General features: G+C 52.8%; 3 protein-coding genes across 9 annotated transcripts in view; 2 read left to right on the top strand and 1 right to left on the bottom strand.

The window, feature by feature from the left end:
- Window positions 1-8,557, top strand: part of MIEF1 (mitochondrial elongation factor 1) — a 14,712-nt gene extending 6,155 nt beyond the window's left edge. For 2 of the 7 annotated variants that reach the window (XM_029205032.1, XM_029205034.1), the window contains 4 exons: window positions 2,046-2,196; window positions 3,109-3,286; window positions 3,486-3,748; window positions 4,267-6,148. In XM_029205032.1, the coding sequence (XP_029060865.1) occupies window positions 2,053-2,196; window positions 3,109-3,286; window positions 3,486-3,748; window positions 4,267-5,073 (1,392 nt within the window). In that variant the 5' untranslated portion in view covers window positions 2,046-2,052 and the 3' untranslated portion in view covers window positions 5,074-6,148. Of the gene's footprint in view, window positions 1-39; window positions 910-2,045; window positions 2,197-3,108; window positions 3,287-3,485; window positions 3,749-4,266 lie in introns of those variants that run through there. The other 5 variants (XM_029205037.1, XM_029205036.1, XM_029205031.1 and 2 more) reach the window with 5 other exon arrangements.
- A 2,160-nt stretch (window positions 8,558-10,717) lies between these two features.
- ATF4 (activating transcription factor 4) lies at window positions 10,718-12,791 on the top strand. The gene is made up of 3 exons (XM_029205038.1): window positions 10,718-10,915; window positions 11,471-11,788; window positions 11,879-12,791. The coding sequence occupies exons 2-3, from the start codon at window positions 11,563-11,565 to the stop codon at window positions 12,703-12,705; spliced, it is 1,053 nt and encodes a 350-aa protein (XP_029060871.1). The 5' UTR covers window positions 10,718-10,915; window positions 11,471-11,562; the 3' UTR covers window positions 12,706-12,791.
- Window positions 12,792-15,793: 3,002 nt separating this feature from the next.
- On the bottom strand, window positions 15,794-19,262 carry RPS19BP1 (ribosomal protein S19 binding protein 1). The gene is made up of 4 exons (XM_029204230.1): window positions 19,193-19,262; window positions 18,902-19,030; window positions 16,682-16,779; window positions 15,794-16,284 (listed from the first exon to the last, which is right to left on the bottom strand). Exons 1-4 carry the CDS (start codon window positions 19,242-19,244, stop codon window positions 16,150-16,152), a joined length of 414 nt encoding a protein of 137 aa, XP_029060063.1. The 5' UTR covers window positions 19,245-19,262; the 3' UTR covers window positions 15,794-16,149.
- Window positions 19,263-19,546: the final 284 nt, after the last annotated feature.

Below are 19,546 nucleotides of genomic sequence, written 5' to 3' on the forward strand. Positions count from 1 at the left end.
TTTAGAGCGGCGGTCCCCAACGATCATTTAGAGCGGCGGTCCCCAACCTTTTTGGCACCAGGGACTGGTTGGAAGACAATTCTTCCCCGGGCCCAGGCGGGGCGGGGGATGGTGATGGCTCAGGTGGTGATGGGAGCGACGGGGAGCGGCAGATGAAGCTTTCCTCGTTCGCCCACCACCCACCTCCTGCTGTGTGGCCTGGTTCCTAACAGGCTGTGGACCACTACCGGCCCGGGGGTTGGGGTCCCCTGATGTAGAGGGTGGGCCTCCCTATTGTAAATACATCTCTAAAGGTTCTTTTGTTTTAAAAGCAATAAAACGGTGGTCATGGTTTTGTATCGGGAACTGTGTAATGATCACCTTTGTCCTGATTGGATTACTCTGCCTCAGATGAGTTTATATCCCATCTCTGTCTCAGTGGCCACTGGAGGGAGGATGACTAGAGTTCTTGCCTGACCCCACCTGTAAATACAGAGTTTAACTCTTCTCCTCAGCCTTGTTGGCTCTGTGCATTTGAAGTGGGAGTATATTTCATTTGGCCAAGCAGTTTCTCATTATGTCCCTAAACCTGAAGCTCCTGTCGAGGGTAAAAGGTGGAGAAAAGAAAAGTGCCATGGTTGTGCACTCTAGTTGGGAAAAAAATAATTTTGGGATCGACAGCGACTCTTAGTTAACTCAATTGCTGGAATAAGTAGAGGCAGAAATATTTCTCTCGTTGACAGGGGAGGCCAGGGGCATGACATGCGACACTAGCAATACCCAGTTGTAAGGGTATTAGAAAGAATGCTACTTCGCACTGGAAGATGCACCAGTGATCTTGTCCCTCTCTGTCCTCCCGTTCTAGGTATATTGGTGAATGGTAAACAACTGTTTTTCCCTACGTGGTTCCTGGCGTACAGGACACGGGAGGTAGGAGGGGTAGCAGTGTTAAAAGCAGTGCTCAGATTTGAGCCACTTTGCCATCCTTTATCTGGGTCAGGCCCAGGGTTCTAACTGCATGGGAAGTGGGCTTACTGGGAGACCAGGGGAACTTCAGTCAGGATGACCCCGTCGTTGCCCAGGAGCAAAGGCGTGCTCGCCTCGCTCCAGCACTGTACGGAGGCCAGCCTCTTCTGCCTTGTGCCCATGATCTCCGCTTAGGTGACCACATTTTTAGTTCATTTTCCAAGCACACTTGAGCAGGTGGATATTTTGTTTTCCAGTTAACAGCTGAGTCTGCAGTGACCGTTTTGTTTATTCTCAGTCTCTGTCACAGTGCCAGGCTCACCTGAGCTTCTTGTGGTGCCCCTGCACACTTGCCCCAAGAAACAAAGCATTTGTCAAGTGGGCCTGTCCACAGAGTTCTCTTCTTCTTTGGATCTTTCTCACATGTGGACTTGTAGTTTTGTCTCCGTGTGCCAGGGTATTTAGTCTGTGTTTTTGTTGTTATTATTATTTTTCGCAGAAAATACATAGAATAGGAACAGTTTGACTTGGGTAAGGGGAAACATGATACAGTAGAAAAACCATCATGCTAGGAGTTGAGAGGCGGCCTGAGTTTTGCATATGGCTTTGTCATTCCTTTTCTCTGGGACCTCTGGCAAGTCACCTCCCTACATGTGAAGTGATGTGATGGGATTAGATGGGTCTCTAATTAATTTACACCTTCTCAGGTCTAACCTTCCATAAGCAGTGGTCAGAGGATCAAAATATGATCTGCATTGTAATGTTGGGAAGGGGTCCAGAGGGTTGTATTGCGTGGGGGTGGGGTACGTCACTGTCATACGAGAAAGGGTTGACAGTGAGCTTATTATCGCTCTCTGTAATCTCAATAGATTGGTGGGGAGGCTTTCCCATGACTAGCATGATCATTTCCTCTGCCTTGCATCCAGATACATCAAGGGACACAATACCTCCCTCCTGACCCTAGAACATGGAGTGCTAGGGTTCCTGGAACTCACAGAGTACCCTGAAATTGTTGGGGACTGGCCTGATGGTGGAGGGAGGAGGAGGGCTGCTTCCCAAGGTCCAAGGTGGTGATGGCTGTGTTCTGCCTTCCTCCTCAGGTGAGCAATGGCAGGCGCTGGTGAGCGCAAAAGCAAGAAGGATGATAATGGCATCGGGACGGCCATTGATTTTGTGCTCTCCAATGCCCGGCTGGTGCTGGGGGTGGGTGGAGCAGCCATGCTGGGCATTGCTACACTGGCGGTTAAGCGGGTAAGTACACTCAGCCAGGGGTTGGAGAGGTGGTGAGGCTGCCGAGTGGAGCTGACTTAGAATAAGACTTTGATACTGCTAATGGAAATGTAACTTGGTAATTTGGCATTATTAGACAAGACCTTAAGAGGATTCAGTAAATCTACTTCTTAGGACTCCACCCTAAAGAAACTGTTGGAGATACAAATAAAAAGTTTATCCCAGCGAGTGAAAAATTGCAAATAATCAAAAAAGCCTTCCTTGACTACCTTATTTAAAATAGCAGGACTCCCACCACACATTTTTCCTATTTCTCCTTCCTGCTTTACTTTCCTTAACACCTATATCTGCATGGTTTAGCTTGTTGATTATGTATTGCCTGCATCCCTCTGCTAAACTGTAAACTCCAAGAGGGCAGGGATTGGGTCTCTTTGGGTTACTGCTTTATTCTGTGCACCTAGAACAACTCCTGGCACAGAGTAGCCATTCAGTGATGTATTTGTTAAATGGATCAGTGTTTGACATTACAGTACATTCATAAAATACAGTGTTGTATAGTTAGAAATTGTACCATAATGTTCAACACTGATTCATTTTTAGTGATATGGGGGAGTGATAAAAATGATATGTAAAAAAAATCAGTTTTCAAAAGTATATATAGAGGAGGATCCTAATTACACAAATATATATTTTCAGAAAGAAATATACCAAAATATTAACCATTATCTCTGGGTTATGACATTATGGATAAATTTGTTTCTTATTTATATCATTTAGTATTTCCTGAGATTTTCTGTGCGGAGCAAATGATTCCATAATCTAGAATAAAACAAAGTTATTGAAAAATAGTAGCTGAACTCATTAAGGCAAAGCTGCTGGGAAGGAGGGAAACAGGAAAGAAGGTCATGTGTTGGGTCCTCTCTGCTGTTTCAGATGTATGATAGGGCAATCAGTGCCCCTACCAGCCCCACCCGCCTGAGCCATTCAGGGAAAAGGAGCTGGGAAGAACCAAACTGGATGGGCTCCCCCCGATTGCTCAACAAGGACATGAAGACAGGCCTGAGCAGGTCCCTACAGGCCCTTCCCACAGGCTCCTCGGCCTTTGACACAGGTGAGGAAGGCTGGTACCCCTTCTGGGACTGACCTCGGGGCTCTCAGTGCTACTCATGCATTCAACACAGTTCTTAGGGACATATGTGCCAGGCACCATGCTAGCCTTTTGTGCCAAGCCCGTCTCCTTTGGGGCTGAGGCAGCCATGGATGAGCAAGCACGGGAAGAGCTCACGTGCCTCTCTCTCTTGCCTTGGCAGATACATTCTGCCTGCCCCGGCCCAAGCCATTGGCCAGGAAGGGCCAGGTAGACTTGAAGAAGTCACGACTCCGCATGTCCCTGCAGGAGAAACTTCTTACTTACTACCGGAACCGGGCGGCCATCCCTGCTGGCGAGCAGGCTCGGGCCAAGCAAGCTGCCGTGGACATATGTGCCGAGCTCCGGAGCTTCCTGCGGGCCAAGTTGCCTGACATGCCACTTCGGGACATGTACCTGAGTGGCAGCCTCTATGATGACCTGCAGGTAAGCAGGGGGTTCTTACGAAGGGCAGGGTTGTACTGACCAGGATGCTTCTCAGTAGGGCTGTTGGCACAGGAGATCAGTCTCCCAGGCTTGCCAGAAAGGTTAGTCCTACTGCGTCTGAATTCCACATACTGTGGTAGCATTTGGAGATCCCTGCCTTTAACGTTTTTTGTTTTTTAGTCATACTCACAACTTCTAGGAAGCTGTCAGAGGCCTCCTCCTTCCTATATTCTTGTCCCTATCTTTCCTTTCTGGCTTTCCTTCAAGCCGTCAAGGCCTGGGGGATGTCATGTGTACTTCTGTGTCCAGAGGCAACGTGGTGTGTGGAATGAGCACGGGCGCCAGTGTCCGACTGACCTGGGTTGAAATCCACACTCTGAATTGATATGGTCACGTGGAAGAATTCTTAGTTCCCCTTTTTGTTGGGGGGGATATAAGATGGTGGGACCTGTGTTTGGGGAAACTTGGCTCTTGAGCAGATTAAATCCCTCAAAACCTTTTTAATTCTTCTCCACCAGGTGGTGACAGCCGACCACATCCAACTCATCGTGCCCCTTGTGCTGGAGCAGAACCTGTGGTCGTGTATCCCCGGAGAGGACACCATCATGAACGTCCCCGGCTTCTTCCTGGTTCGCCGGGAGAACCCAGAGTACTTTCCTCGTGGTAGTAGTTACTGGGACCGCTGTGTAGTAGGGGGCTACCTCTCTCCAAAGACAGTGGCAGACACGTTCGAAAAGGTAGTGGCTGGCTCCATCAACTGGCCGGCCATCGGGTCCCTCTTGGACTATGTGATTCGACCGGCCCCACCCCCAGAGGCTCTGACTCTGGAAGTGCAGTATGAGCGCGACAGGCATCTCGTCATTGACTTCCTGCCATCGGTGACCCTTGGTGACACTGTCTTGGTGGCCAAACCACACCGGCTAGCCCAGTATGACAACCTGTGGCGGCTGAGCCTGCGTCCTGCCGAGACGGCGCGCTTGCGGGCTCTGGACCAGGCCGACTCTGGCTGCCGCTCTCTGTGCCTCAAGATCCTCAAGGCCGTGTGCAAGTCCACTCCGGCCCTGGGTCACCTCACTGCCAGCCAGCTCACCAACGTCATCCTCCACGTGGCCCAGGAGGAGGCTGACTGGTCTCCCGATGTGCTGGCTGACCGATTCCTGCAGGCCCTGAGGGGACTGATCAGCTACTTGGAGGCCGGAGTCCTGCCCAGTGCCCTAAACCCCAAGGTGAACTTATTTGCAGAGCTCACCCCTGAGGAAATAGACGAATTGGGATACACTCTCTATTGCTCACTGTCTGAGCCGGAGGTGCTGCTGCAGACGTAGGGCAGGTGAAGGCAGGTGTCGAGCGGTCAGGCCCTGGATTCTCTGTTAGAAACACTTGGTTCCATAGTTGATGCCTCACAGGGTCCCTAGGTGCCTCCCGTCTTTGCTGGTCATCGCCCTGGGCATTTCATGCTGATTAGAAAGGTATCCCTCTCTCCTCTTTTCTCACCAACCATTTCTATTTTTGTTACCAAACACTGTGCTCCCTACTCTTCCCCTCCCCCTTGCTCCAGGCTAGTTTTTCTTGGAATGAATTGAGAAGGTGGAGCAGTGGCCTGAACTGTGGAGACCACTTGGTGTTTTGCATTTCGGCACAGGTCTGCTGTGTCTGCCCTGCCACCTGCCCCTTTTCAGTGTCGTCTCTTTTCCCACCTGTTCACACCTGTTTTGCTTTTTTTTCTGGAGCACATCTGCCTAATCAAGATGCTGCCTTTTAGTTGACTGTCACTGAAGTTATGATTGCATGTTTCAAACTGAACTCTGCAGAGAGCGCCCAGACAGTATTTAGGGTTTCTAGGGGTAAAGCTGGTGGAAAAGCTGGCCTTTGACCCAGGTTCCTGGAAAAGAAGCCCATCCCCCCCCCGCCCCAACCTCTCGGCCAACTCATATCCAGAAGTGCTAAGAAGGTCTCTCATGGGAGCACTGTTGTTGCCGCACACGGGAGTGAAGGCTCAAGATAAACTGCATGCGTAGTTATTCGGAGACTGTGTTTCTTAGTGGCCATCAGTGAGTGTAGAGTGGGGGAACCTGGAGGTGGTGGAGAGGGTCTGCGTGCCTGATGTCTGTGCCTGGTCCAGCCCGGCACCACTGCGTGCGGGAGTCAGACAAAGACCGGGAGGGAAGGGGCTGTTGTTTGCCCCTTCCCCACCTTCTTGCCAATTAGGACAAGGCCTTCGAGGACACAGTCTTAGTGCTAGAGGTTCAGCTAGACAGGCGGCTGAACGTCAGTGACCATGTTTCTCCCACGTCAGGCCCTGCCTTTCTAGGATGTTGCCTTAGAGGAAGAACGGGCCCAGCAGCCAGCCCTCCGCTCCCCAGTGTCTGTCACAGGAACGTGATGGGGGTGTTTGCTGAGCTCTCCAGGCACCTCCAGAGGCCAGAGGACAGGCGTATATGCACAGACCTCTTCCCCCTGTCCTGTCTCTCACCCAGCACCTGGGAAACCGGTGCTACCTAGGAAGAGAGCGTATGGCTGAAACACATATGAGAGGGAGGTGGGTACTTGCCACGTTCCTTCTTGTTTCCTGCTGCTAGAATTGCACTATTTATTGCAATGTAAAAAGTATCCTGAGAGTGGGGAGGAAAGTTTAATATACAAGTCAGTGCATCTTCTTGTTCTGTGTTTATTTTATCCTGTTTGTGCCAAGGGGCTGATGATAATTCTGTTTCTGATCTGCCCATCCAGTATTTTGTTCTCCTCCCATCAAATCCTATTATTATTTTTATTCTTACTACCTCTCCATCAGTGAGATTCTGGTGAAGCTCTCTGCAGCTGTCTCATTCCTTCCCAATGACCGCGACATGAAGTGACTCTTTAAATAGCATTGAAACCTTAGCTTCCCTTTGAATTTAAGGTAGAGCTTCTTGTCCCCTTTTTTGTCCTGGATTAGGAGGTTGAGAACTAGGGTTAACCTTGGCTATATTTGGAGACTCTTCCTGCCTCTTCTCTCATATACATGTGAAGCTTCCCTAAAATGGTTCAGTTGTTTCATTTGTATGGAGACATTGAGAGAGAATGAAAAATAGAAAGCCCAGAGCCCTGAGAGAGAGTCTCCATCCTGGCTGTTCATTACAATCAACTTGGAGTTTATAAAACACTCCGTATGCCTGAGTGCTACCCTGGGGGATTGGTGTAGAGGGTGTCCACAGAGGGTGGAGCCTGGCACTGACGGTTCCATTGCGCCCATCTGGTGTCACTGGAAGGAAGGGAGAGGGGAGGGCTGAATGTGTTGGAAAAGCATGGGTTTGTCTTCATTCAGATAAAGGATTTGGTTTTCCCAATGTGAATATTATAAAACCTGTAATTTTCCCAAGCTGGAGTCTGACCAAATTCCATATAAAACATTGGAAGGAGAGCTCAAAAAAGAAAAGATTTTAAAGATCAAATCCCAAATTATCAAAGCCAAGTGTTAATGGTGATTTGAGTTTATCTCCTCTTAAAGAGCATCTTTCTAAGGGCAGCTCTGTCTCTTACCTATGTTTCACAAAACCAAAAACCATAACTGCCATTTCACAAGCAAGAACCTCTTAGAAGTCCTCAGAACTAGAAGCGGTGGGAATCCTTGGCTCAGGTCCTGGTGGGTTTGCTGACTGAGATGGGGCAAGTCTCATCGTAATACCTGGACGACAGTCCAGTGCTTTGAGATTCTTGGTTGGAGGAGAGGACTACCCCCCGCCCCAACACACACACATTTTTTTTTCTAATCTTTGGGGAAAGATGTAGGGCCTTTTCCTGCTTTTCTGCCTTTCTACTCAGTAACTCCCACGTTTGCCTGAAGTAACAGCATCTGCTCCTACTTCTCCATCTGGAAGTTTCTTGCACCATCTAGGTTAGCAAAGCACATAGCCTAATGCTTGAAGAAAGACTCATCACCTTGAAAACCCAATCAATTCCAAAGTGTAATTTGCTTTTCCCTGTTGCCCCTTCCTAAAACGTGAGTTCAGGACAACAGTATTCTTCTTTATATGCTTGGTTGTGACTTTTTTTTTCAAATAAAAAAATAATTGAAGCTCATGTTTGGAAAAACTGTTGTGAGGCCTACAGTCTTTCCTCCTAGGCTCAGCCTTTGGTGGTCCTGTTCACACTCCAGATTAGCTGATTTTGCCCCCTTCTCCACTCAAGTTGAGAGCTCAAATGGTTTTGACAAGGAATCAGCTTCAGGATCAAAAGGTCCTGGAGAGGTGCCGGGGGGGCTGGGATCCCTGCATGTGTCCAGAGGCTCTGCCGTGGCACATCTTTGACACTATGACCCTGGCTGAGAACTTCTGCTCTCACAGGATTTGTGAGAACCCTGCTCTTCGTGCTGAAGCTCAAGGCCAAAGAGGACTTAGGACTAGAGCTGTGAGGCTGTAGCCCTTGTAGATACGCTTAGCTGATTCTAAGCGGCCAAAATACCAGAGATGTGAGTTCTGGGGTTACCTGCATATAGCGTGGTGTTTACCTTTTCATTCTGATCACGTTATGCTCTCTGTGCTTGGCCCCTGAGGCCAAGTCCACAACCTGCCTTCCAGTCACTTGCTTGCCCTTCAATAAGCAGCTGATGTGTTTAGCTGATAGATTTGGAATCAGTCACCAGTCTTTCTGTCCTGTCTTGGCTAGGTCCATATAGAAGCAGCTTAGCCCTGAGACCCAGAAAACTACTGTCCTTTTTCTCCTTGAGGGAGGAAATAAAGCTGGGGAACATGCTGTCCTTCCACAGCATGGGAAGAAGAAAATTAAAGTCTCCTTTCCAACAGCTTTGACTTGTGTGTGTGGTATGAAACATTTTCCTACAGGAGTGGGACTGGTTCTCCATTTGCAGCTAGGAGAACCTTTGAAGTGCCTGATCTGGGTCACCATAATAGAAAGGATGGGACAAGGTGCCACTGGAGTCATTCTCCCACCCCTCTGCAGTGTCAACCTGGGGCAGCATTACTTTTAATTCTCAGCCATCTGCATGGTCATCTGACAGCCAAAGGAGGACATGTCCTGAGGATCCTTTTTAAGATTTGAGTTAGTAGCTCAGGGATTCTTACTGCCTTTGCACTGAAAGACTAGATGCTTTATATATATCTAGATACTCGTGATTCCCCAAGGGGAGAAAAAAACCACATCAAGCATCCAGTATGCTTTGCATATACCAGTTGTTTATAGTTGTTGATTTCAGTTAATAATAGTCCTCTGAGGAAGCAGGACGATGTAATGAAGATGGGGAGGGGGCCTTGGGAGGTGTGTCAGAGACCTGAGTTCTAATAATAGTAGTAACAGCAACCATTTATCCAGCACTTATCAGATACCAGGCGCTAAGCTCAGTGCCTCTTATATTATCTTCATTCTAAGTGCAAGGATACTCACCATTAGCTTCATTTTACAGCTCAGGAAACTGAGACTCAGCGAGGATAAGTCACTCAAACAAAATGTCTCCGCTAATAAATGGAAGAGCCAAGTTTGGGGGGTTTGCCCCTAAAATCTCTTCTAACTCCTACCCCATACTGCCTTCACTGGGCAAGACCCTTCATCCCTTTAGTCCTCAGTTTACCACTGTAAAATTGCTGGGCTAGACTGAATCAAGTCAATGAATGGTCAGTAATGTAGGACAGTCCTTCCCAAATTTTTGACATCAGTCCTCAGAAATAATATTTGTAGGGCTTACTGAAAGGAATGGAAGCAGAAACTCAAGGTTTCCGCCCCTGCAGTGCCTGACGAGAAGGCTGGAGGGTGGGGGAGGGCTTTCTTGTTGCTCTTAACAGTTCCCCAGTAGAGAGAGCAAGTTGTTGGCCTGACCTGGACTGCGGCCTCCGAACACACAAACTCCGGCAATTGGGCATTAGGAGGACTTGCTGGGAAGCGGTTATGCCTGGGAGTTATACAGCGTTGGGAGCTAATTGGAACTACCCTAGAGTGAGAGAGAGCAGCTGAATAAAATCTCTCTTCTTAGAGGAACTGAAACTACATAAACTGAAAGAAGTTCCCCTGTGATAGGCTGCATTCTTCAATAAAATAGCAAACTTATATTTTAGCTAAACGGATATGTAAAAATACGATAGACTATAGGATTACGCATCTCCCCGACTCGCCCTTGATGGTAGGTGCGCATAGATCGGGTGATCTCGACTGAGGTCATCAGCCTCCCCTTTCAACTACTGAAGGGCTTGCACGTCCTCAGTATTTTGCAAGTGTTTGCGTGTGAAAACGCACACGAAATGACATTTCCTTTTGCCTAGTTTCATCTTTGGGCCTGAACCTGGTCGCTAGTTCGGAGCTTCACTGAGGACGGCAGGAAAGAAATGCAAGGGGCGGGGCCTAACGCCACTATTTGGGACGCACTGGGCCCGGGCTGCCTGGGGCAATCCTGACCGGCTGCGGGTGGGCAGGGCTGAGGAAGCCACTGCAAAGCGGCGTCACAGAGAAAACCGAGCAAACCGCGGAACCAGACGGCTGGAACCGTCGGCCGCTCCGCCCCTTCCCGCGCATATCAGCGGCCTGAGCCAGTAGAAACTCGAGATATATATGACTCACCATGTCTGACCAATCATCTTGATGCGCGCTCTCCTCCAGCATATCGCGCGAGAACTAGGAGACCTCGTACTTCACAGTAAAAACCTTTCTTGGGATGAAAGACTTCTCTCTCGCTCTTCGTACCAACGCCGGAAATGAGTGTAGCGGATCCCTCCGCGCTCCCCGGCGGCGGACGGGAGTGACCCTTTTATCTTAAAAGCCTTGTAAAGTAGTGCGTCTTCTTCTTGAGGCCGTAAATAAAAACAATTTATTCTCTCTTCACAGCTACGCCCTAGACTTAAAAGTCGGAGATTGGAAACGATAGGGGCGTGGAATAGATGGCAATGCGTGGTTGGGAGGCGCGAGTCACGTGACCGAGGCGGAAGGATATGGTCTGTGATGCGTCATCATAGGGGCAGAGTTTATAAAGGACCCGCGCTCGGCGTCTCGCCGCCATTTTTTCTCCTTCTGTCTACGTATGTGGTTTCTCCGTTCGAGTGCGCGCCTTTTTTTCTCCGCTCCCGCAGCGGCCGCGGCCACCATGGCGTATTAGAGGCAGCAGTGCCTGCGGCAGCATTGGCTTTTGCAGCGGCGGCAGCAGCACCAGGCTCTGCAGCGGCACCCCCCAGCGGCTTAAGCCATGGCGTAAGTACTGGGCCTGCGCTGCTCTGGCCGTGCACCCCTGGGTCGGTGAGGGGTTTCTGCCTGCTTGGGAGCGGCTGGGCGGCTTCGCGGAGGCGGGAGCGGTTTTACGAGCGCCCGGAACGCGTGGCCCCTGCTTGGGTGTCCCCAAAACGCCGGCGCCCTTGGGTCGGGAGCCCCCGGCAGCCCCGGCCCCCCGAACCCGCCGGCTTCCACCTGGTGCCCCGCGAAACGTGGCAGCAGCCAAGATGGCGGCGTGGTAGGGCGGCGGCGGCCGCCGCGTGAGTCACGGGGGGCGTGGGCGGGGCTGGGCGTCCAGAGGCGGATTTGGACGTGCGGGTGGGGCGGCTTCCTCTTCTGGCCGGTGGGGGAACGGCCGGGCGTCCATTTTGTGCAGCCTGAGGGACGCGGCGGTGACGCGATGGCCCTGGGGCCACGTGGTACCGATTCTCAACACCGAATGGAGTTCTATTTTGGCCATCTTGCCTCGTGGATGAAAAGATGAAATTCTTAGGCCAGCTGATCTTTAATGGGACTTGGTTGCTGATTTGTATTCAGGCTTTTCAAGGCATTCAGCAGCAGCGTTGCTGTAACCGACGAAGACACCTTCGAGTTAAGCACATTCCTCGATTCCACCAAAACCTCGCAACATGGCCGAGAAGAGCTTCCTGAGCAGCGAGGTGTTGGTGGTGGACTTCATGTCCCCCTTCGACCAGTCGGGTTTGGGGGCTGAAGAGAGCCTGGGTCTCCTAGATGACTACCTGGAGGTGGCCAAGCACTTCAAACCTCATGGGTTCTCTGGCGACAAGGCTAAGGCGGGCTTCTCCGAATGGCTGGCTATGGATGGGTTGGTCAGTGCCTCAGATAACGGCAAGGGTGAGTGGGCTTCTTTTATCTGCTGGTGGGATCTGGTGACAGTCTTGTACATTTGACTCATTGGTTCCAACTCTCTTTAATTTTTTGCAGAGGATGCTTTCTCTGGGACAGATTGGATGGTGGAGAAAATGGATCTGAAGGAGTTCGATTTTAATGCTCTGTTGGGTATAGATGATCTGGAAACCATGCCAGATGAGCTTTTGGCCTCGTTGGATGACACGTGTGATCTCTTTGACCCCCTACTCCAGGAGGCTACTAAGGAGCCCCCCCAGATCGTGAACCCAATAGGCCATCTTCCAGAAAGTTTGCCAACAACTGACCAGGGTGCCCCTTTCACTTTCTTGCAGCCTCTTCCCCTCTCCCCAGGGGCCCTGTTCTCCACTCCAGATCATTCTTTTACTTTAGAGCTATGCAGTGAAGTGATGTCTGAAGAAGATAGGAAGCCAGACTCTACTGCTTACGTTATGCTGGTCCCTCAGTGCGTAAAGGAAGAGGATGCCCCCTCAGATAATGATAGTGGCGTCTGTATGAGCCCTGACTCCTATCTGGGCTCTCCCCAGCATAGCCCCCCTACCTCCAGGGGTTCTCCAAATAGAAGCCTGCTATCTCCAGGTGCCCCTGGTGGCTCTGCCCGCCCCAAGCCCTATGACCCTCCTGGAGAGAAGATGATAGCAAAAGTAAAGGGTGAGAAACTAGATAAAAAACTGAAGAAAATGGAGCAGAACAAGACAGCAGCCACTAGGTACCGCCAGAAGAAGAGGGCAGAGCAGGAGGCCCTCACTGGTGAATGTAAAGAGCTAGAAAAGAAGAATGAGGCTCTGAAAGAGAAGGCAGATTCCTTGACCAAGGAGATCCAGTATCTGAAAGATTTAATAGAAGAGGTCCGCAAGGCAAGGGGGAAGAAGAGGAGCCCCTAGCTATAGGGTAGTCAGGGGGTGTGCTTGTACATAGGAGGCTAGTGCTGAAGCTGTGTGTTTTAATAAATTATTTTGTAGTGAAAGTACTTCTGCAGACTGCTGTGTCTGGTTTCTTGCCTCTGGTAAAGAGCCCAGTCAATCCCCAGAAGCAGCATTTTGCTTTGGGGTTGGCTATCGGGACTTGGAATTAAAGCCCAGAGTGAGATTTTTTTTTTTTTTGTTCTGACACTGTTGGGCTGTATGTCAGGGTCACTGATGACCAGTTGGACCCCTGAGACAGGGAGTTGGGCTAGATACCCCCTAGTAGGTGGCTGGGTGATTTCCCCAGAACCAAAAACTGTTAGACTCGATGTTAACCACCCTTGGATGCGAGTGAGGCTGGGGAATTTTATTAAGGAGCAGGGTGGCAGAGAAGTGGAGCCTGGGCTCCACCTGTTCCCGCATGATTGTTGCTTTGTGCCAACATTAAGTACCCAGATAAGGCCCCGAAGTCTTTGAGCTGGGCACAAGGGGTTTAGGTTTCACTGAGAAGCTGCTGCAGTTCTGTAGAGGCCTTCCCAGAAGGGTCTATTCAGGGAAAGAAGGCTTCTCAGTTTTTGCTGGAACAAATGGAAGAGCAGGGTGGCTGCTTCCCTGGCTGGCACCTGCAGCGAGCTGGAAAGCCTGCCATCCCTGATGTCGGGATGGAAGGGCACTGCAGTCCTGGCAGGTGACTTATTGCAAGATAAGGGAGACGTCATCTTCTGTTGAGTACAGGAGTCAGCCCAGCCGGCGCAGGTTTCTTCTCTCCTTGGGTCCTTCAGGGCCTGCTGAGGGAGGGCCATTTTTCCATTGTGAAAGACAGTGTAGACGAGTGGCTGGGATGAGGGTGATGCAAATGGGGCACCAGGCACACAGGTCCTACAGCAGAGGGTATTTGGAGGAGTTGTAGAGCCTGTTTGAACCCAGGGTTATGGGTGTTTGCCTGTTTTGCCTGCTGTGGTGGGCTGATATTTTCCTGACCTTCTTGATGCCTAACAGAGGGTAATGTGGGAGAAGTGATGGTGGTGGCCCAGATGGGAATGCTTCCCCAAGGCACCAAGGGAGGTGTCACATGTGGACCTTGGACCTGGTGATCTTCGAGGTCTTAACTGCCCTGAGCTGGGCTTCGAAGGACAGGGAAAGTTGTGGATGTAGAATGGGGAGAGCACCCTGAGAAAAAGCATTGGAGGAATGGGCACACGGTCCCACCCACCTCTCTAAGAGGGCTCCCTGGCCCCAGCTGTGTTAGATGTCACCTGATGGGGGTCTGCCCAGCTCCTGCAGGAACTGTTAAGCCTAAGCCTCATACACACACACCCTGACTGAGGTCCCACGTGGCAGTCCTGCCCTCCTGGGTCTCCAGGCAAATGTGTCAGCTCCTCCAAACCACCAGTGATAGAGCCGCTCCATCAGGGAAGGCCTCTTCCTCCCAGCCCTCAACGTGGCACCACAGTGTCCTCTCACTTGGTTCCTGTCCCTTTCCCAAAAGATGGTCAGTCACCCGGTCCGCGGCTCATGGTCAGCACCCCCATGTGTGGCTCTTGCACCGGCACCCCTCCCCAGTGGCACATCCTCCTCCCTCCATTGCCAGCACCTGCCTCCCCAGGGCCCCCACCCGCTGCCTTCTCACCACCTGCAACGGAGCAGTCCAGGGTGACTTAGCAGATTGCGGGGCCCCACCCCGACCCATAGGACCAGTGTCTCTGGTGAACGCTAACGTCAGTCATGCCTTGGGGTCACGGACACACACCCACTGGTGCTACTTGGCACAAACATTAAGACTTACTGGAAACTCACAAGCAGAGAAGCGCAGGACCCCTGCTCTCACCCTCCCGCAGAGGCAGGCCCCTCATTCTACACCTGGGGAGGGGGCAGGAACCTGTTCGTGATGACATAACAGCAGGTGCGTGCCCGTTAGAAAGGGGCCCTGGTCAGCCGGCTCTTCAGAAAACTGGTGAGAGAAAGCGAGAAACTGAGGCTGCTGCTTGCTAAGCTGCTTAAAAGAGGAAAGAGCCTCCAAGGACACCGGAGTGTCTCTCCTCACAGGGGTCAGTGAAGCTCAGCAGGCAGGAGGAGAGCTTGGGAAAACACCCCCTCTCTCCCTTCTTGGAACAAGCCATCTGAGGACGGTGGCGCAATACCGGTTTGGAGTCACGACACCTCTTCTGCCCACCTTGACTTCCTGGGTGGCTGGTCTGCTTCCTACTCTCGGAGGCCACCTGCACTGCAGACAGGACAGGCGCCAACTCTGCCTCAGGCAATTCTGTGGTCCCCTCCTGTCCCCACTTGGGATGGAAACCTGGATAGCAACCAGGAACAGCCCTGCTGGGGTCTGGCTGTGTGAGGGGTAAAACTTTCCCTCTTCTTGCACAGAAGAACCCACGGCAGGGTCCCTTCAGAAGTCCTCTACCAGACAACACGTGTCCCAAGGAGCCTTTAGGTGTGCGGGGGGTGGCACTAGGTGAGCCAGACGGAGCAGCCTGGAGGCCTCCAGGGCCCCCTCCCCAGAAGGGACCCCTGGGCTTCTAGGACTTGTCATCAGTGCCACACTGAAGACCCAGCTGGGCACCACCACCCGCTCACTCAGGCATCTGCTCAACAGCACCTGCCCTGCGCTGCCCCCTCCGGACGCGGCCCAGCCTCCACCTTCCCCTGGTGGTGCAGCTCTGGGCCCAGCACCACCCTTCTGCTCGGCAGACCTGCGCGTAAAACCCTGTTTCTTGAGCTCACCTCCTGAGTCGCCCCACTAGTCCCCACCTCCTGTGACAGAAGTAAGAGAAACAAAAAGTGGCCTTTCATCCCGCACCCCCCCCCCCAAAAAAATACACAAGGGCACAAGCCCTGGGCACTGGGCTGAGGCAGCCATGCTCCCTCCCTCAGCTTCCTCAAGAGCTGCCTTCTCAGCTGGGGCTGCCACCCCAGGGAGAGGAGGCCTGCGGGGTCTGCGGATGGGTGAACTGCTCTCTGGTGGTGCCTGCGCCGGGGCTGGGCTGCAGGACTTCTGACCTGGAGCCCTAAGAACCAGCTGGGAGGTGGGGGAGGGAGGGAAGGCTCCTCGGTGCCAGAGGAGGTGGGAGACACCCTGTTAGAGCAGCACACACAGCCCCTGGGCCACGTTTATTAGAACCTGGAAGCCCACCCAGCGGCCCTCGTCCTATCAGAGGTGTGGTCCCCAAGGGCCCAGTGACAGGCCTCTCCACAGCAAACAGCCCCGAGGCCCTCCCTGGGCCAAAGCAGACAAAACAGTCCAATGTGTTCCTTTCCAGCAGGCAGGTGGCACCTCCCGAGCCTGCAGATGTCAGTTCGGGTCTGAGCGAAGGTCCTCCCCTGGGCTTCCAGCTCGCCAGCTCCGTGCCAGCCTCCACTCCACGGCTTTCCTGAGCCAGGCTGAGAGGTCCGAGGCGGCTGTGCCCTCCCGGGAGCCTAACTGCCGAAGTACTCCTGCTGGAACTTCTGGAAGTCTTCCTCGGTGAACACGGTGCCCTCGGCCGCCTTCTTCTTCTTAGTCTTGCCCGCAGGCCGGTCACAGGCCTTGCGGCCCCGGTCCTGGCGCACAATCTTGGGGGGGGGGGGTGAGAGTCAGGAGCCCTGGGTGGGGACTCCCAGCCACTTGCAGCCAAACATCCTGGTGCAGCCGACCAAGGGCCACCCTCTCACCTGGCCCTCACACCGTCCCGGGAGGCAGGGCATGTGGTTTCCATTTACAGAGGAGCCAGCGGAGGCCCACAGGGGTCCCAGGGGAGCAAGGCCAGGCCCAGCCTCCCACCTTCCCCACACTGCTCTCGGCCCTCCAGGGGGAGGCCCCTCACAGCACAGCGGGGTGTCCAGCTCTTAGGGGCCTGGAGGGGGCTCCACCCTCCAGCCTATGCTCAGGGCTGAGACTCTCACAGATACCAGGAACAGCCTCAGTTCTCACCCCCCAGGTTCCTTCCCACAGCCCATCCCCCTGACGAACCTGCTGGGTGACGGATTCGGCCACTGTGCTTCTTGCACTAGTCATAAACCTCAGGTTTACTCCAAGGTAACCTCGACGCTCTCGCTTCTGGAACTCAGCTGTGGATGGCAGGCAGGGTGGCATCATTTCAGATTCACTCCCTGGAAGCCTTCTGGGTCCCTTCCTGACATCTCCCCACTCCACTCCCACCTCCCATGGCCCTGCCAAAGGCCCCGTTGTCCCTTCCCCAGGTTGCTGCAACAGCCTGGGCTCTTCTGTCAAAACCACACTCCACACAGATCCTGCTCAAAGTCCCCCTTGGTTCCACCTGCTCAAGTGATTTACTCAACAAAGGTGGCCTGGGCACTTACTCTGTGTGTGTCAGCCACTGTTCTAGGTGCAAGAGCACAGAGCAGGAAACAGAACAGACAAAAAGTCCTGCCCTCATGGAACTTCCATTCCGTGGGAAGAGAGATGGTACACAAGGTAAACGGTATTTCAGAGGGTGATCATTTTATGGAGAAAAAGAGAATAGTAAACAGAAATGAGAGATGCCGGGGGGAGGGCTGCAATTCCAAACAGGAGGCTCTGAGAAGGCCTCACTGAAATGAATTCTGAGCAAAGACTGGAGGGAGAGAGTGTGACACTGTGGGAGAAGAGCATTCTGGGTAGAGGGAACAGCCAGTGCAAAGGCTCTGAAGCAGAAGTGTGACTAATGTGCTTGAAGAACAGAAAGTGGTTGGACAGAGAGGGGAGAAGCCGAGGAGACGAAGCTGGAAGGAGCAGATCATGTGGGGCCTCAGCAGGCACCGACAGACTCAGGCTCTCACCCTGGTGGGTGCAGGGCAGAGGAGAGACAGGTCTGACTCAGGATTTTACGGGATCACTTCGGCAGCTATGGTGAGAACAAGATTACTGGGGGAGGGGGCAGTGGAAGGGAGACCAGTTAGGAGGCTTCTGCAATAATCCAGGCAAGAGATGGTGTGTAGCTCAGACCAAGGTGGCAGCCACAGAGGTGTTCTTTAGGTTGGCCACTGAGGTTTGAGAGAGTCCCCTCAGTCCTCAGTCATGTGCCATGACAGGGTGGTGGGGCGGGGGCTGGGATGGAGGAGTGACCTCCCTCGGGCCCCTTGTGTGCCTGTTCCACACCAGCACCACTGTGGCTCAACCCAGGCTCACTTTCCTGCCTCCACACTTTTGCTCATGCTGTATTTCCTCGGAATTCATAGTTCTTTTAACAAACAACTTGAACACCTTTTATGCACAAGGCCCTGGGGATTCAAAGACACACTAGGAGCTCACCAAGTCCTGCCACAGGTCAAAAACACCCTGCATTCCTGCCCACTCCAGCTCCTCAAGTCTGTAGGTGTCGTTAAGTGGCACCACATCCCCCAAGACATTCCGTACTCGCTGACTCCCTCTTCCTCCATCCTCACAGCCAATTCACCACTGACGCCATCAATGCCCCCTCCTCACCGCATCTTCCACCTGCACAATTCTCTTATCTCCGCACCATCACCACTGCCCAGACCATAGCATCTTGAAGCAGTAGGTGGGATCAGGGCTCTGGAGACAATCTGCCTGGTTTCTACCTGTACTATCTGGGCAGGTACTATCTGTTTCTGCTTCTGTAAAATGGAGGTAGTGATAGTGCCGACCTCACAGGGTTGCTGGGAGCAATTACATGAGCAAACATTTGTACGAGGCTTAGAACAGCACCTGGCACACGGAGTATTAATTTAATGCTCCGTCTCTGACCCTCGTTCCCTGTATGTCACTTTGACCAGGCTTCTTTTTTTTTTCAAGATTTCAAAGGCAATAAACTTCTTTCTGACTCCGCATATGCCTTTCTCTCTAGAATACTCTTCCCCCGGTTCACTCGTATACTTCCATCGGGTCTGGGCTTAACTGTTGCTTCCTCAGAGAAGCCCGATTTGGCCTTTCATTCTAAGTCCCTCTCAGAGCACCGCAGTCTTGATGCATAGACCCCATCACAGCAACCATACGCTGATTTTGAAACTCTTCGATGCTTCTCTCCCTACTAGGGCTGTAGACCTTGAAGGCCGGGACAATGTGATTCGTTCACCTCCGTGTTCCCAGGGTCCCGCCCCGCGCCAGTCGCACAGCAGGTATTCTAGAAACTCCTGGGTAACATTTCAAGCCCTCACTCTAGCGCCCCTTCCTCCCCGGCACCGCCCCCCGACCCCGGGAGCAGCGCGTCCAGCCCCTTCCCGAGCTCACCCAGCGCCGATTTGGGCACCTTTCCCTTGGCCGAGTTCCGCAGTTTCTGGGCCTGGGCCGCCTTTGCTTTCCGCGTCCGCTTCATCGGAGCCTCGCTCGTCTTGGTTTGGCCTGGCGCGTCCCTGGGGGCTGTAGGGGAAGAGAGGAACCGACTCGGTTCGGAGGGCGCTCAGGGTTCCCATCCCACCGAGGCTAAGCCCGGTCTGGATCGTTCGCACCCTCGGGGCTCCTGCCCCCAGCCCCTGCCGCCTTCCCGCCCAGGCTGGACGTCTCTGGGAAGAAGCTCCTCACCCTCAGGCACCCCCAAAAGCTCCAAACCTCGCCGCAGCAAGGAAACCGACATAGCGGTGCTTAGCTCCGCCCACACGCCTCAACTACTTCCTCCTTGGCCGCCCTTGTCGTTTCGGTGGAAACGCGAGCTAGAACAAAAGGTTCCGCAGTGGGCGGGCGGAAGTGCCCACCTTCCTTAGGACGCAGGCGTTAGGTTTACCACTGGGCGGGATCTGGAGGCGGGGCCAACGCGCCGAAGGACGCATTTGTCGTCCAATCGCAACCCCACCAACCCTTTGGGAGCCAGGCCCCGCCTTCTCCCGGAAGCCGTCCACCGCTAGCCCAGCCTGGTGGGTCAATCCTATCGCGTCAGGC

This window comes from Monodon monoceros, unplaced genomic scaffold (genome assembly GCF_005190385.1).
Source record: "Monodon monoceros isolate NGI ecotype Baffin Bay Population unplaced genomic scaffold, NGI_Narwhal_1 Super_Scaffold_6, whole genome shotgun sequence".
NCBI classification, from domain to species: Eukaryota; Metazoa; Chordata; class Mammalia; order Artiodactyla; family Monodontidae; genus Monodon; species Monodon monoceros.